At 42.4% G+C, this 14,228-nt stretch overlaps 1 protein-coding gene across 1 annotated transcript; it reads left to right on the top strand.

The window, feature by feature from the left end:
- The first annotated feature begins 1,958 nt into the window (after positions 1-1,958).
- On the top strand, positions 1,959-12,206 carry LOC111225810 (serine/threonine-protein phosphatase 2A regulatory subunit B'' subunit alpha-like). Its single transcript, XM_022750842.1, has 12 exons — positions 1,959-2,153; positions 3,695-3,979; positions 4,390-4,493; positions 4,604-4,706; positions 4,848-4,922; positions 6,836-7,079; positions 7,604-7,652; positions 7,753-7,842; positions 8,005-8,180; positions 8,339-8,457; positions 9,021-9,127; positions 9,273-12,206. Exons 1-12 carry the CDS (start codon positions 2,022-2,024, stop codon positions 9,367-9,369), a joined length of 1,581 nt encoding a protein of 526 aa, XP_022606563.1. The 5' UTR covers positions 1,959-2,021; the 3' UTR covers positions 9,370-12,206.
- The last annotated feature ends 2,022 nt before the right edge of the window (positions 12,207-14,228 follow it).

The raw sequence follows: 14,228 nt of genomic DNA, 5'->3' as shown, positions 1-14,228 counted from the left end.
AGCTTAGTGAAGCACTAGATGGCACTAGACTCTCCATTTGTGCTGCTCTGACACACAACCGCAGAGGAATCTGTGTTCACTGCTCCAACAGATTCTGAGAAACTGACGGTTTCCTTTTCGTTGACAGTCGGTGGCAAGCACCGGTGTGTACATATGCGGTACAGTGTGTGCAAACGGTTCTATGGCAGACATTTGGTGTTGTGTCTTAGTCTTGGACGGATTTTAGCTCGACCGGTTTAAAATAGGTTTTGCCTGTGTGTCCTGAGGGATCCCCTCTCTCAGTGCACTGCCAGGCTTCAGACTGGCGTGGCCTGGCTGTGAAGGGGCTCTGGCTTGATTTGGCATAGCTGGGAGAAAGGGCAGACTTGGAGCTTCCTGGCAGATGGATGATGTTGTATTGGCAATTCATACTGAAAGCCGATCGTGCTCACTTTTAATTAGCTATTACCATATATGATAATTTGCCAGGGTATACGTATGTTGACATTTTTCCTCTCAAATTTGCTTTATGTGTAAGAATTCAGCCACAACTACATTTATATTTTGTACCAAATTATCAGAAGCATTAAATTCTAATGCTGGTTTTAATGAAAAACATCATTTTAAAGTCTCCTAGTCTTCGTTTCAACTTCTCAAACGTTAGGATTTGCTGCCCTCCCTTCTCTTATGTAATAATTAACTGCATCTCTTGAGGTGTGGGACTGCTAGTGAGATGAAATAAACTAATTTGAAGACATCACCTCAGGCTACAGGACATTGTGATGGGAATTTTCACTTCTTTCTGACATTTTAATTATTCAATTAATTAAGAAAATGTTTGTCAAGTTACTCTGTACTGGAAATAATTATTTATTGCAGCCCTGTTCCGTGGCTGTGATGAGCATTTTATATATATATATATGTATATATATATACATATATATATATATATAATTGTCTGTTGCAGCCATTACCACAAGTTACTTTCCATACACTCATGCATTTTAAAAATATTTATCTTCCAACAACAGGGAATGCTACTTTCAGTTAGTGAGCTAGTCCAGTGGAATTACTGCATGTCAACAGATATAACAACAGGTGCTTTGCTCACTGATTTATCGCTCCATCCCGAATTATCTCTATGATAATATTTCGGCTTACTCGTCCTTATTCATCCACTCACAGTGAAGCACCGACCCGCACTTCCTGTCCGCTGTAAAATGATTTCAATCAGAGTCACTCTTGAGTTGTAACATCCCACTGGCTAACTTTCGTCAAAGGCAGGGACTGAGCAGGTCCCCGATCCTGCAAAACACTACACACAGATATGCAACATGGCTGAACCCCCTCCCCACCCTCCAGCCCTCATGCCCCCCCACCCCCACACCCAGCACCCCCCCCACCCACCCTAATGCTCAGGACAGCCGGTTCGCTGCGCGTATGTGTGTGTTGCCAGACCCCGGCATGGCTCATGTTTCTCCGTGCAGTTTGTCAGAGCCCAGCTTGGAGCGGCAGGCACCAGTGAGACTACACCAAATGCATACATCCAGAGCTGACAGGGGAACACCAGAGGGTTTCTGCCTCAGATAGGAGCCACCATTTGGGGCTGTGATTTGCCATAAATCGGCGCAGTACCATGGTTCTGCCTCCCGGCCTTCACAGTAGCACGGGCGTCTTAAGGAACATCTCTTTGCACAGATACACTGCTGGATTACGGCTGTATAGGAAACAGTGTTGGGAGCCTGTGCGTTCAAGGGGAATCTGGAAGAGAGATTTTGTGATCACCAATGGACATTTTGAGTGAAATCACCCACATGCTGGATATTCCTTTACTATCCTAAGGTGTTAGGCCTTTTTTTTTTTTTTTTTTTTTTTGGTTTGTGGATATCTGAGCTGTCAGGTGGACTTCTTTACTTCAGCCCGGCTGATTTCCTTTCACTGGTTGTTTGACTGCTGGGCAAGCTGGTCCATCTGTAATCGCCGTGTCAATAGCCGCACCGGTGGCCGTGTCTGGTGGGGGGTTGCCAGTCTCGGCCCCCACCATGATGATCAAGGAGACGTCGTTACGCCGGGACCCTGACCTGAGGGGAGAGCTGGCCTTTCTAGCCAGGGGGTGTGACTTTGTCCTCCCCTCACGCTTCAAGAAGAGACTCAAGTCCTTCCAGCAGCAACAGGTCAGTCGGTGCAACAGGCAGCAAGGACGGAGTGCAAGTTCGGACTCAATATAAAACAGTTAAGACTCCCACGAAATACACTCAAACTATCCGTAAAAAATACTTGTCTCTTAATGTGTATACCACTCTTAGTGTTCCTCTTTTACACTCACATATAAGCATACACACACCTTCACACATTAAACACACATATACAGTAGATGCAACTTGTTGCTCTCATATGCACAGAGTGACATGCCGGGGACGACAAACTATTCTGAGGCAGATACCAGCAGAGTATTAATAGGGCAGGGGGTGCAGGAATAGAGTGATAGAATGAATGCTGTGAAGGAGAGCAGGAGGGAGGGAGAGAGGTACAGCTGTCCTGCTCAATAGACACAGTATGGACGCCGTCAACAAGACACACACACACACACACACACACCAACCACAGCAGGCACCAGGGAAGTGTCTGCTTGAACACACTGACAAGTTTTGATTTAAGAAGTGTTAATTAGAATGCGAGCGAAATCTGTTACTTTTCACGTCTGTATGAACATCACCTCTGATGTGCAGCTCTCAGTTGCTAGTAGATGACTCGGCGTGTCATCTCACCTTGTCGTTGCTGGTAGTATAAACTGATGCGTTCTGAATTAGATAATAGAGCATGTTGATGATAAAAATAATTCTATCCCGAGCTCTTCCCAAGGACGGTCCACAGTGTACAGAAAGCCATCAGAATAAGCTTTTCAACTTATTTTTCCCAAACTAAGAAAAATTATACTAATTTCACAGAATGCCTTTTTTTTTCTTAGTTGTTGTCCAGTTTGCTTACTTGTGTAATACTTATTTTTATTCGTGATTGATGTGTGCACAGAATACATCCAAAGGCCTTGATAAAACCACAGTAAATATTTTGACAGCATTACTGCTCCTGTGTGTTGTTTATTCTTCTTTACTGTTTAGTTAAGGTGCCGGGATTAGGATGGTTTAAATTAAGACAAACATAGTCTTGAGTGCTCAGAGCCACCTGAGGCTTTTCTTGCCAACACTTTAAATCGGTCTTAAGTGCTGACTGCTTTGACTGAGTGACTGACTGACTGACTGAGTGACTGACTTACTGACAGATTGCACAAGTCTTAAGATGTTTGTACGTAAGTGTATGACTCACATGCATTACATCAGTGTATGATCCTCAGTCTCCTTCTGGAGAAAGTTACCTCTGAAAGTAAAAAAAAAAAATTACCTTATAGTTTCTCACCATAAAAGTCTAAATGAAGTCAGGAAATTAAGGTAAGTAACACATTAATTATAAGTCAAAATAACGTAGCAAATGGCTGCAAGTGTGCTTTTGGTTGTTATTTGAAAATGCAGTTCAGGAGTGGAGCTCTGATTTGGAACAACAAGTGTAAGATGTTGCAGGAGTCATATTAGATATGGTTCACAAACTATATGAAAATTCAAATCAATACATTCTTATTTTAAAATGTAACAAGTTATGGTTTAAAAGAAACAAACACAAACACACATCCCCACACATGATGTCCCTTCTCTCTTTCCAGGTCCAGTCCAAACCAGACAAGAAACCCGGCACACCTCCACCAGCCCCTGCCCCTACCCTGGCCACAACCACCCCCACGCCACGTTCACCCAGCCCTCCTCCAGCTCCGGTGATAGTCACCCCGCCTCCCCCTGCCATCAACATTCCCAGGTTCTACTATCCCCGTGGGCTCCCTGCCCCAGGCCCGCCTGCCAACCACGACGCAGCCATCACTGCCATTGAGACGGCCTTCACCGAGTTTGAAGAGGAGAAGGCCGACATATATGAAATGGGCAAGATTGCAAAGGTCAGCAAAAGGTTTAACAACAGACATTATAATGTTTAGCATTCTAGAAACACCAATAATGCTAATAATGAACCTGCTTTTAAGTTTAATAAAAGCTAAAAAAAAAAAAAAATCAGCATCAACATCTACTTGCATTACCATGTGAGATTAACATCAATCTTTTCATGTTTCATCCTGTAGCCCCCCCCCCCCTTTCCTCCATAAATGTTTACACAAAGGTTTTCTTTGCTCCAGAAATCCACACACACACACACACAGTGGCCTGGGTGATGCAATGCTGTTTTCATGCCGCCGTTCCTTTTGTAAACAGTGTAAACAACGATTCTAGGAAACAAACACTGTGGTGGAATACAGTACACAATTGTTCTTCAGGGTCTGTTAATGGTGCTGTTTCTTGTGTTTCTGTGCAGGCATGCGGATGTCCACTTTACTGGAAGGCCCCCATGTTCTATGCAGCAGGTGGCGAGAGGACAGGCTTTGTCTCTGTTCACTCCTTCATTGCAACCTGGAGGAAGTAAGACAGACATCATGTACATCTGACTCCTGGTTTATTATTGCGTTATCTGTCATCAGGTTGTGATATGAGCTCTATCCTCTCCTCTCCTCTCCTCTCCTCTCCTGCAGGTTGTTGCACAGTTGCCATGACGATGCATCAAGGTTCATTTACCTGCTTGCTAAACCTGGCTGTAACTACCTGGAGCAGGAGGACTTCATTCCTCTTCTGCAGGTAAATGTCTTATCGACATCGATCAATCCAGATACATTCAACAAGCTCTGTGTGGTCTTCTGCAGATTTCCCTCAGACTTGTCTAAATTATGTTTGTTTTGTTTTTTTTTCTCATCTTCCTGTTTGTGCTTGTCTGATTAGGACATAGTGGATACACACCCTGGGCTCACATTTCTGAAGGATGCACCAGAATTCCATTCCCGCTATATCACAACGGTAAATGGCGTGAAAAAATCATCTGTCCTTTTTCATATATATTTTCCTTTATATATATAAGATCACCTTCTTTTCTGCAAAGTAGGCTGTAATGGATCCACAGCTGCTTCTCTATTATCCAAGTATAAATAAAAAAAACATACAGTATTACATAAGAGTGAAGCAAAAAAAGAAAAGGCAACCTACTAAACATCAGACAGTGTTATACATTATTAATGTTGTCCTAGTAGTCACACTTACAGTGAAGGTCACAGGTACAATAGAGACAAGTATTAATTATACCTCATATTACCAAAAAAGATCAAACATTATATTGAAAAAGTACAAAAAAACTATAGAATATTGTATATTGTATATATTAATACAAAATCAGTTTGGATTAGGTTAACAATTAATGATAGAATTTCTTTAAAGGAGCAATTGTAAGTTTTGCTATCGCTACATAGCCAGCGTCAGCATTAACAGCCATTTACTCACCAGTTTGGAGGAAATGTTGCGAGCTCAACATCAATCTTCATTCCTCTACTAGTGGTGGAAAGTAACTAAAGTACTGTAAAGTACTTGATGTACTTTAAGTTTTCTTAAATGTCTCCATTTCATGCCACTTCTATATAGTATTCACTGTACACTATACTAGACTTTATATTGTATCTTTTACTCCACTACTTATATTTAGAGCTTTAGCAAGGTGTTGCTTTATAAATCGTACAATTGATCAGGTTATAAAATATGATGATGAAGATTAAACTGTCCAACAAGAATAAAACTGTTAATATAAGACCTGGTTACAGAGACAAAACATGTTAATGCATCAACAATAATAGGCTACTAATGAAATATAATGACATACAGTAAGGGATTATTAATGAGTAGTTTTACTTTGATACAGTGAATAGTCAAAGCCATCACTATGAGATCAGTATTTAATATCAGTAAACTGTCAGAATTTAGTTCTTCCATGCACATCTACTAACTTTAGCAGCAGGCTGTGTGTGTGTGTGTATGTGTGTGTGTGTGTGTGTGTGTGTGTGTGTGTGTGTGTGTGTGTGTGTGTGTGTGTGGACCAGTATAGCTGCAACACGTGCTACACAAGTTGAGGATTCGCTGTGTAGAAGTGCAGAGATGCAGAGGAGGCCATGCTCTGGCGCGTCACAGTGCAGTGACATCACGGAAACACTGATGCCCCATGCAGCCCGCTGCAGCAGAGGCCTCGGCCCTTCACATGTCCATATTAAGATACTTCCTTCAGTTTAGACCAGCTGACCCGCTACTGTATGAGACATTAGTAGCCCTGGGAGGTCCATGTACCAGGAAATGGGTGCTAATCCGCTCTTCACTAAGCCTAAGTGTTGTGTTTCAGGGACAGGGACCGCGGAACCTCTTGTTTCCATTGTATGCTTAAGACCGGTCTCACTAAGATTATGAATGAGGACAAACGTATCAGTTGTGGATGCATTGTTGGTCGGTCTCCCTCTTGGAAAGACGAGGAACACATTTAATAAATCTGGATGACAGGGCTTGACTGGATTCCATGTGAGATTTATGCTATTTTCATTAGACTGAAAGCAGAGTCCAGCCAGTCTGACGGCTTCAGTTTCAGACGTTGCCTTCTGATTCCCTTTTTAGATTCCCATTAGCTAAAACCAACTGAACCAAACCAACTAAAACACCGACATCTCTCAAATGAACTCTGCCAAGCTAACATCAGCACATAGCAGCACCAATTCGGGACCTAAATTCTAAATATTTAAAGATTTTATCTATTATGATCTTTCATGCAATTCTATGATAACTACATGTACATCTATAACCTTTAGCAGCTAAAAACCCTAAGTTTTGTCCAAGAGTGGGTGACATCATTGGTATGCTCTCTTTTGTTGTGTAATTGTGCTGATTCTACTTTGTCATCCCAGGTGATCCAACGGATATACTACGTGGTGAATCGCTCATGGACAGGTCGTATCACCATGATGGAGCTGCGCAGAAGCAACTTCCTGCAGACCCTTGCCCTGCTGGAGGAGGAGGACGACATCAACCAGATCACTGACTACTTCTCGTACGAGCACTTCTACGTCATCTACTGCAAGTTCTGGGAGCTGGACACTGACCATGACCTCTACATTGACCCCAAAGACCTGGGGAGATACAACGACCACGGTAAGAACAACTTGAGCCGAAGACTTATTTCCCCCAGCTGAAATACATTCATACCAGATGAGTGGGGAGTCTATCCTACAAAAATCTAACTTTTATCAAAAAAAGAAATCAGGCCTTAAGGGGAAAAAATGTATTATCTCAAAATCAAAACTGTAAAATTAATGGTGGATGAGATGACCTTTTATGGGTTGGAATTCCAGTAAAGACCCAGAATCAGAAGCAGACAAGCTTTGGAATTGGCACATTCATTTGCCTATTTTCCATTTGTTGGGCCCCCACGAGCTGGTGCAAAAAACAACAGCCGTTTGTCCTCGACTCAGCACTTTTTAATGCCGTCTGATGTGAAATGAATTAAACCGTTAACTGAATTACATGACCGCTCAGCCAAGATGTGATTCCCGGACTCAGTTACTTACGCAAATGAGCGTGCTGTATGCGCAATGCTTTGCAACACTACCCATTTGTTTCTGTACTTTTGAACTGAAATCACATTTGCTTATTTTGCTCATTCTCTCCTCTGACAGCATCCTCAAACAGAATCATTGAGAGATTGTTTTCAGGGGCCGTCACTCGGTAAGTGGAAACACACACGTAAACAAACGCAGAGGAGCTGATTATTTTTTACCATAATGGCAGGGCTGCATGTGACTGGCTCTGTCTCTCTTGTTTCCAGGGGTAATGCGGTGCAGAGAGAAGGCAGGATGAGCTATGCCGAGTTTGTCTGGTTCCTCATATCTGAGGAAGACAAGAAAAACCACACAAGGTAACAGTCGTTTGGTTCTGTGTGACCATTTGACCATTTTTATACTTTTTTTTTTTTGCATTTGCATTTATTTGTCATCCTAGCCGTACGACCGTTTTCAGCTGCACATCCGCTTCAGTCCATGAGAGATTGTGTCTGTGTTTGTCATTTGTGTCTCTTTAGTATTGAGTACTGGTTCCGGTGCATGGACGTAGATGGCGATGGCGTCCTGTCCATGTTTGAGTTGGAGTTTTTCTATGAGGAACAGTGTGAGAGGATGGAGAGGATGGGCATCGAACCTCTGCCCTTCCAGGATTTGCTCTGCCAGATGCTTGACCTGGTGAAACCTGAGAGCACAGGTTGGTGCCACCACTATCTCCCCCTTGGTTTTTCTCCCCTTTATTTCATGTTATCTGTTATTTCTCACTCCCTACCATATTCCTTTTTTTTTTTTTAACCCAGCTACTACCTGAACTTTTCACATGCATGTGTTTGTGTATGTGCTTGTTTTCTTCAGGTAAGATAACCCTGGGTGATCTCAAGCGCTGCCGGATGGCCCACATATTCTTTGACACCTTCTTCAACCTGGAGAAATACCTGGACCATGAACAGAGAGACCCATTTGCTGTGCAAAAGGTGTGTATCTGCATCTTGTGTGTGTGTGTGTGTGTGTGTGTGTGTGTGTGTGTGTGTGTGTGTGTGAGAGATAATCAGCCATACTGGCAAATCGAAGAGGAATTGTTACATACATGCAACATATATATATTTAAATTTGCCTCACAACTGATATTAAGTGTTTCCTTGCAAACTATGTTGTTAACAGTAATACTACAACTAACTGACTGTATAAACTGTTTGTTCATTTTAAAACCGAAGAGCTGATGCCACTCTTCAGCGTTACGATAATGGATGCCAGTGTTCTTGAATAAAATCAGTGTCAGTGTTGAAACTGGAAAATGATTTGGTTTTGATGATGATGAAACAATGACTATTTACTCAACACAAAATTCCTTCATTAGCATTAGAACAATGGGACCCTGGTTTTTGGTACCCAGAAGTATGAGAGCCTCCTCCTCACTTCCAGATGTTAGACTTTTACTAGATCTGTTCCTTATTCATTGTGTTTTGTAAAGAAATGGTCTTGCTTTTGCATGTTTTTGTCAGTGCCTCATGTTTGTGCTGTGCTCGTGATACTGCAGGACATTGATAGCGAAGGTCCGGAGCCATCTGACTGGGATAAATATGCCTCAGAGGAGTATGAGATACTGGTGGCAGAAGAGACTGCAAATGAACAGCTACATGAAGGGTAAGACACACACACACACACACACGCATATGTGCTTTTCCCGGTATTGAAATATAATTGATCTTAATGAGATGAGAAGATGAGAAAATAAAGGAATAAGGTGTATGCAGCAACAACCAGTTCTACTATGTGTGTTTGTCCCCAGGTCATTTGACGATGACTACGAATCCGAGGAGCTTCAAGTCCCTGGAGAGATTGGGAATAAAATGGAAAAACTGGTCATATCAGACCTGTCGGCATAAAACTCCTTCCCTGGAGTTCCTGGGCCTTTCATCCTGGAAAACAGATGGGAACCAAGTGATAGAGAGTTATTTATCAAAAAAAAATGCATGGATGTAAAGACAGAGGGAGAAAATGATTCTGGCGTCTGTCTTACAATGACTGGAGTCTCCTCAGAACGGACTCATCGGTTTTTGTGTGTGTGACCGTGAACCAGTACTCTTCTGTGTCTGGTATAAAAAGAGAAAAAAAACAGAAAAGATAATGCATCTGTATTCATACAGAAAACTTTGTCACTGCCTCCAGCTTTTCACTCCATCGGAGAGAACAAAGCCAGCGATGGAGGGAGAAGTGCTCAATAAGCTCTAAAAGGAATCAAGAAAAAAAACAAAAACTTCACTGTAAAATAATGTATTTGCCATTGTGAATTCTCTACTGACAATCCTGCCACAAGACAATCACCTGCATTTTCAGTTGCCTCTGTGCTAAAGGCGACAGGTAGACTGTCAGTTACACAAGTAGACTCACAGAAATAGATAATGAAAGTGATAGGCATTACCATTCATAACCCGCAGTCACAATAGTCACAACATCACATACAGATAGACACTGCCGTCAGAAACCCGCTGCCCTGTGCAGCCCGTCACTGTGTTTCTTGTAAAGGAAGTTCTTAAACCTCTAGTCCCTTCAGGGAGGAATCATGCAACAGGTTGGGTGGTTGTAACAGCACCTCTCTGTGGCCACTCTGTGCTACTGCACGGCACCGCTGTCACGCACGGTGCACTAATGGCCGGCCAACTTTTTCCAAGAGGGAGTTCAGCTCACTGCACAGCCTGAGCAGCTCTATTCTTAGAGCGGCATTATCAGCGCTCCACCTCTGGACTCCCTTTGCAATCATTTCTAAACCCCCTGGAAAAAAAAAAAAAAAAAAGTTTCTGACTACAAGGACTGTAATGCTCCAGCCGGCGAGGTCACAGTGAGGGATATGCACAGAAAAATGATGCATGTTGACAAACATATCAAACTCTCTGGTAGAGTTGCCCACACATTTCCACCTGTCACATTTGTAATGATATATGCACATAAGAACTGTGAGTTGTTCCTGTCAGTCTCATGCATTTATCCACCGCATCCCACTGTCTGCTTCTCACGTCCTTGTTGATTGTGTACAGGACCTGGTAATTACTTTGATTTGTTCTTGTCATTTATGCCAAAAATCATTGTTATATACCATTTGTTTCTGCAGCTTTCTAATGTCCATTCTCCCTGTAACACACGTACCAAACACACCATTAAGGACGCCTCTTAAAGGGTCAGTACATCCAAATTATGAAGAACCACTAGTGGTGAGTTTTTTGTTATGGTTCTCAAGTTTTGATATATCTGTCCCTGAGGGTTCAGCCTCCATCCTGTTACAATGGAAATGAATGAAATTTGTAGCGGCCGCCACAACGTAGAGAATTACCTTAACATTTAAGAGCAACCTCTCTGAAACGGTTGTCCCTGCTACTCAAAACAAACCACAGGACACACTGTGAGCAGCTTCCATCGGAACTACTTTCTATTGAGGAAATAGTCCTGATATTAAGGTTCGTGGAGAGTAACAGGACATTGTGTCTGGCAAGACACGATGCTGTTGTTTCTGCAATCTCTTTTTTTTTCATGCTTTGAGCACCACAGATGAAATTCCATTCACTCCTATTGCACCGAGGTGGAGGCAGGAATCTCAGACATGAATATCTTCAAACCTGGGGAGATAAAACCCAAACTATTTACACAGGTCGATAACACAAAGTTTGATTTTGTCCGTCAATTTGTGTGAACTGATCCTTTAACTCCATTATTTACTGTGCTGCACTCATAGGGACAGGTGCATGTGTGTGTACACTGCCCTTACTGTAATAGCTAGGAGCATGTGTTTGCTTATACATCACTGATTGAGGAGTGTGTTTTAGGAGCGTGTGATATGTAGCTCTCAGTTTAGGGCTGTTTATATGTCGTAGTCGTTGCCATGGGGATGGTGTTCCTGTGGTCTGTTTGTATGTGTACACAGACACACTTATACACACACCACACTATAGTTGCTGTTGAAAGGGAGAGAGAGAGAGAGCCAGTGGATGCTGTAAGGCCTTCAGGACCTTGAGTTTCCCCGTTCTGCTCTACAGCCATTGTAAATGTGCCTGACTGTGTATTAAACTATATTATTATTATAATAGTAGTAATAATAAGCCATTATAGATATAACGGCTGTGATTTTTGATGTATTTTGATGGTTTGTATTGCTGTGCCACTGTGTGGCTCGGGACAGGGGGGTAAATTATGTTAGATGTGTGTATGTTTGTGTGTTTAGATGCACAGTCAATTTGAATGGAGGAGGTGGAATCCTCTGGAGGACTGATCTGAAGCTCCGACCATCTGACAATCACAAAACCATGAGACACACATCGTACAGAAAGTGGAACCTCTGAGACTGATGTTTCACTTCTGTGGTCACACACACACACACACACTCACTCACACACTCACCCAGACAGTATTTAAAATGAACTCTTAAAGGCGATGGGACGTCTCCGGTTGATAACTTTTTCTGGCTCTATGCAAAGTGTCCTGGTGCTCACACACGCAGCATCAGGCAAGGAAAGAAGCCATGTGGGACTTCTACTTTGAAATTATATCTCTACCATGAGAGGTAGAGAAAAGACTTTTATTTTGATGTACTTCCTCTGTGCAGAGGACATTCGAGTAGGCTGAGATGAGATGCAAATCGAGATGATTATTGTATTGGCATGGTTTTCTTTTTGTCTGTCCATCACTTTGTTTTCTTTCTTTCTTTCTTTCTTTTTTCTTTCTTTCTTTCTTTCTTTCTTTCTTTCTTTCTTTCTTTCTCTTTGTCCCGTTCCCTGTCATTTGTTGCTTTTGTCTGAAGTTTAAATAAAGATGTTTCAAGAATATTAATCCTCCTTGAAGATTCTTTACAGTTACCTGCACACACCCTCCTCTTGCCCCTCAGACACACACATCTCTCTCTCTCACACACATATGTGCGTCATCATTCCCTCCTTGTATACACACTGTATAGTGTAAGTGTGTTTGTCCGCACTGGTGCTTAGTACAGTGTACTTTATTGTCTTTGAACCAGCTGAGTGTCCTGTCTGGGGTTATGACCTTTTTACCTGGCAGCTGCTTTTGTGACAATTCTGCTTTTTTGGTACATGTAATGAAAATATTTGTTATATTTTTTTTTCGTACCAGCATTAAGCAAAACTCCAGACTAGAATTATGTTTTATCTGCTTTTTTTTAATCAGCTGAGGTTTGTTTTCTCTTCAAGTGCAGGAAATGAGTTGATGCAAGTTTAGCTGATTGAGGGTTCTCACACCAACATGGCTTGGGCTGTGACTGGCTTACATGACGTAAGCAGCTCTGTACTGAATCACTATGACTGGCGTCACTGTTGTCATGACAAACATGGGCCAAAACAGGAAGTCTCTGGTGAGTGTGGCACATTGTTGTTTGTTCTTTTGGCAGAAAACCCATTCAGGAGATTCCCAAGCTAACCACAACCAATGATCCCAAGGTGACTGAGAATCTCTCAGTCACGGGATTTTACCTTGTTTTGCAGATGTCATAGTCTATTGCATGTTCATTTACACAATTCAACTCTGTGACTTTCCAGACTCTCTGCTGTCCCAGCTGGGGAACGTACCGATACTGGTTGCAACACTGGTCCGCTAATGTGCTACTATACAGTATGAACACTCTCATCTCTGTTGGCCTACACCTTCTCCATCCAGCTTACACTGACATCAATGCTACGCTATGTTGGCCTGGGTCTCTTTACTACTACTTCTACCTTGGAGCTGTTGCCACTGGATACTTCTCCCGTGCTGCTTTCTACCAGTAATCTTACTGGGCAGGCACCATCTGGCATTACTAACCTTTTCACTAGTGCCATGGTCTTCATCCTCTCCCTTTTCTTCCTCACTGCCCTCACCCACACAGCTACCAAAGACGTGGCACGGTGACCACAGAGCACGTAGAGTAAGAGTTGTGTTTTTAAATCACTAATATTATTTCAAATGAGGAGCTGAAACCTTTTGAAACATTTGTCTGAAATAACTAATACCTGATCCAAAAATAAAGGCTTTTCGATCATCAGACCTTCATGTGTCAAAATTCAAGTTATATGTAAAAGTACATAAGGTTGTGATCATCTATGTTTTTGAAGCTCGGACTGATAAATATCAGGTACGAATTTGTATTGAGATGAAACCATCACATGTCCTGGTTCCCATGCTTATACATAACATCAATGTGTTTATGTGGCAGTTAAAAAAAAAAAAAAAGAACACCTCGCACGTCTTTTCTTAAGGATGTAATTCATGGCAAATCAAAGGTGAATTTTGGCAGGAGTTTCTGTTGGGGTTTATTGTTCTGAAAGCAATGATTGTCCTGAGAATGGTGTAATAGTTGGCATGCCACCTTGTTGTGATTTGTACATGAGCAATTTGCCTCCCATCGAAGGTCAGAGTTGACTGGTCATTGTTTGAAATGGCACTCTGCTTGTTTTCCACAAATGTCAAGGACAAAGCGATTAGCCAACCAGATCCCTGTCCCACCGCCTTGAGTCACCGACATTCCACTGCCCCGATTGCCAACACCCACCAATGGTGGTGTGACCCGACCAGCGCGTGATGTCACACGATGTGATGTCATGACTGGAAGGTGTTCTGTAAGTAGGAACACATGACACGATCGCCAGCGTTAGAACAAACACAGATACCCCCCCCCCCCAACACGGAGCTTTAGATAAAACCGCTGACTGGAAACCCCCCCGGAAAATAGCAAGGAAAACAACTGGAACCAATTTATCTTATCAAAGAG

This window comes from Seriola dumerili, unplaced genomic scaffold (assembly GCF_002260705.1).
Source record: "Seriola dumerili isolate Sdu_G_001 unplaced genomic scaffold, Sdu_1.0 BDQW01000149.1, whole genome shotgun sequence".
Taxonomy (NCBI): Eukaryota; Metazoa; Chordata; class Actinopteri; order Carangiformes; family Carangidae; genus Seriola; species Seriola dumerili.
Note: the sequence above shows the minus strand (reverse complement) of the source record. Positions and strands in the feature narration are given on the sequence as shown.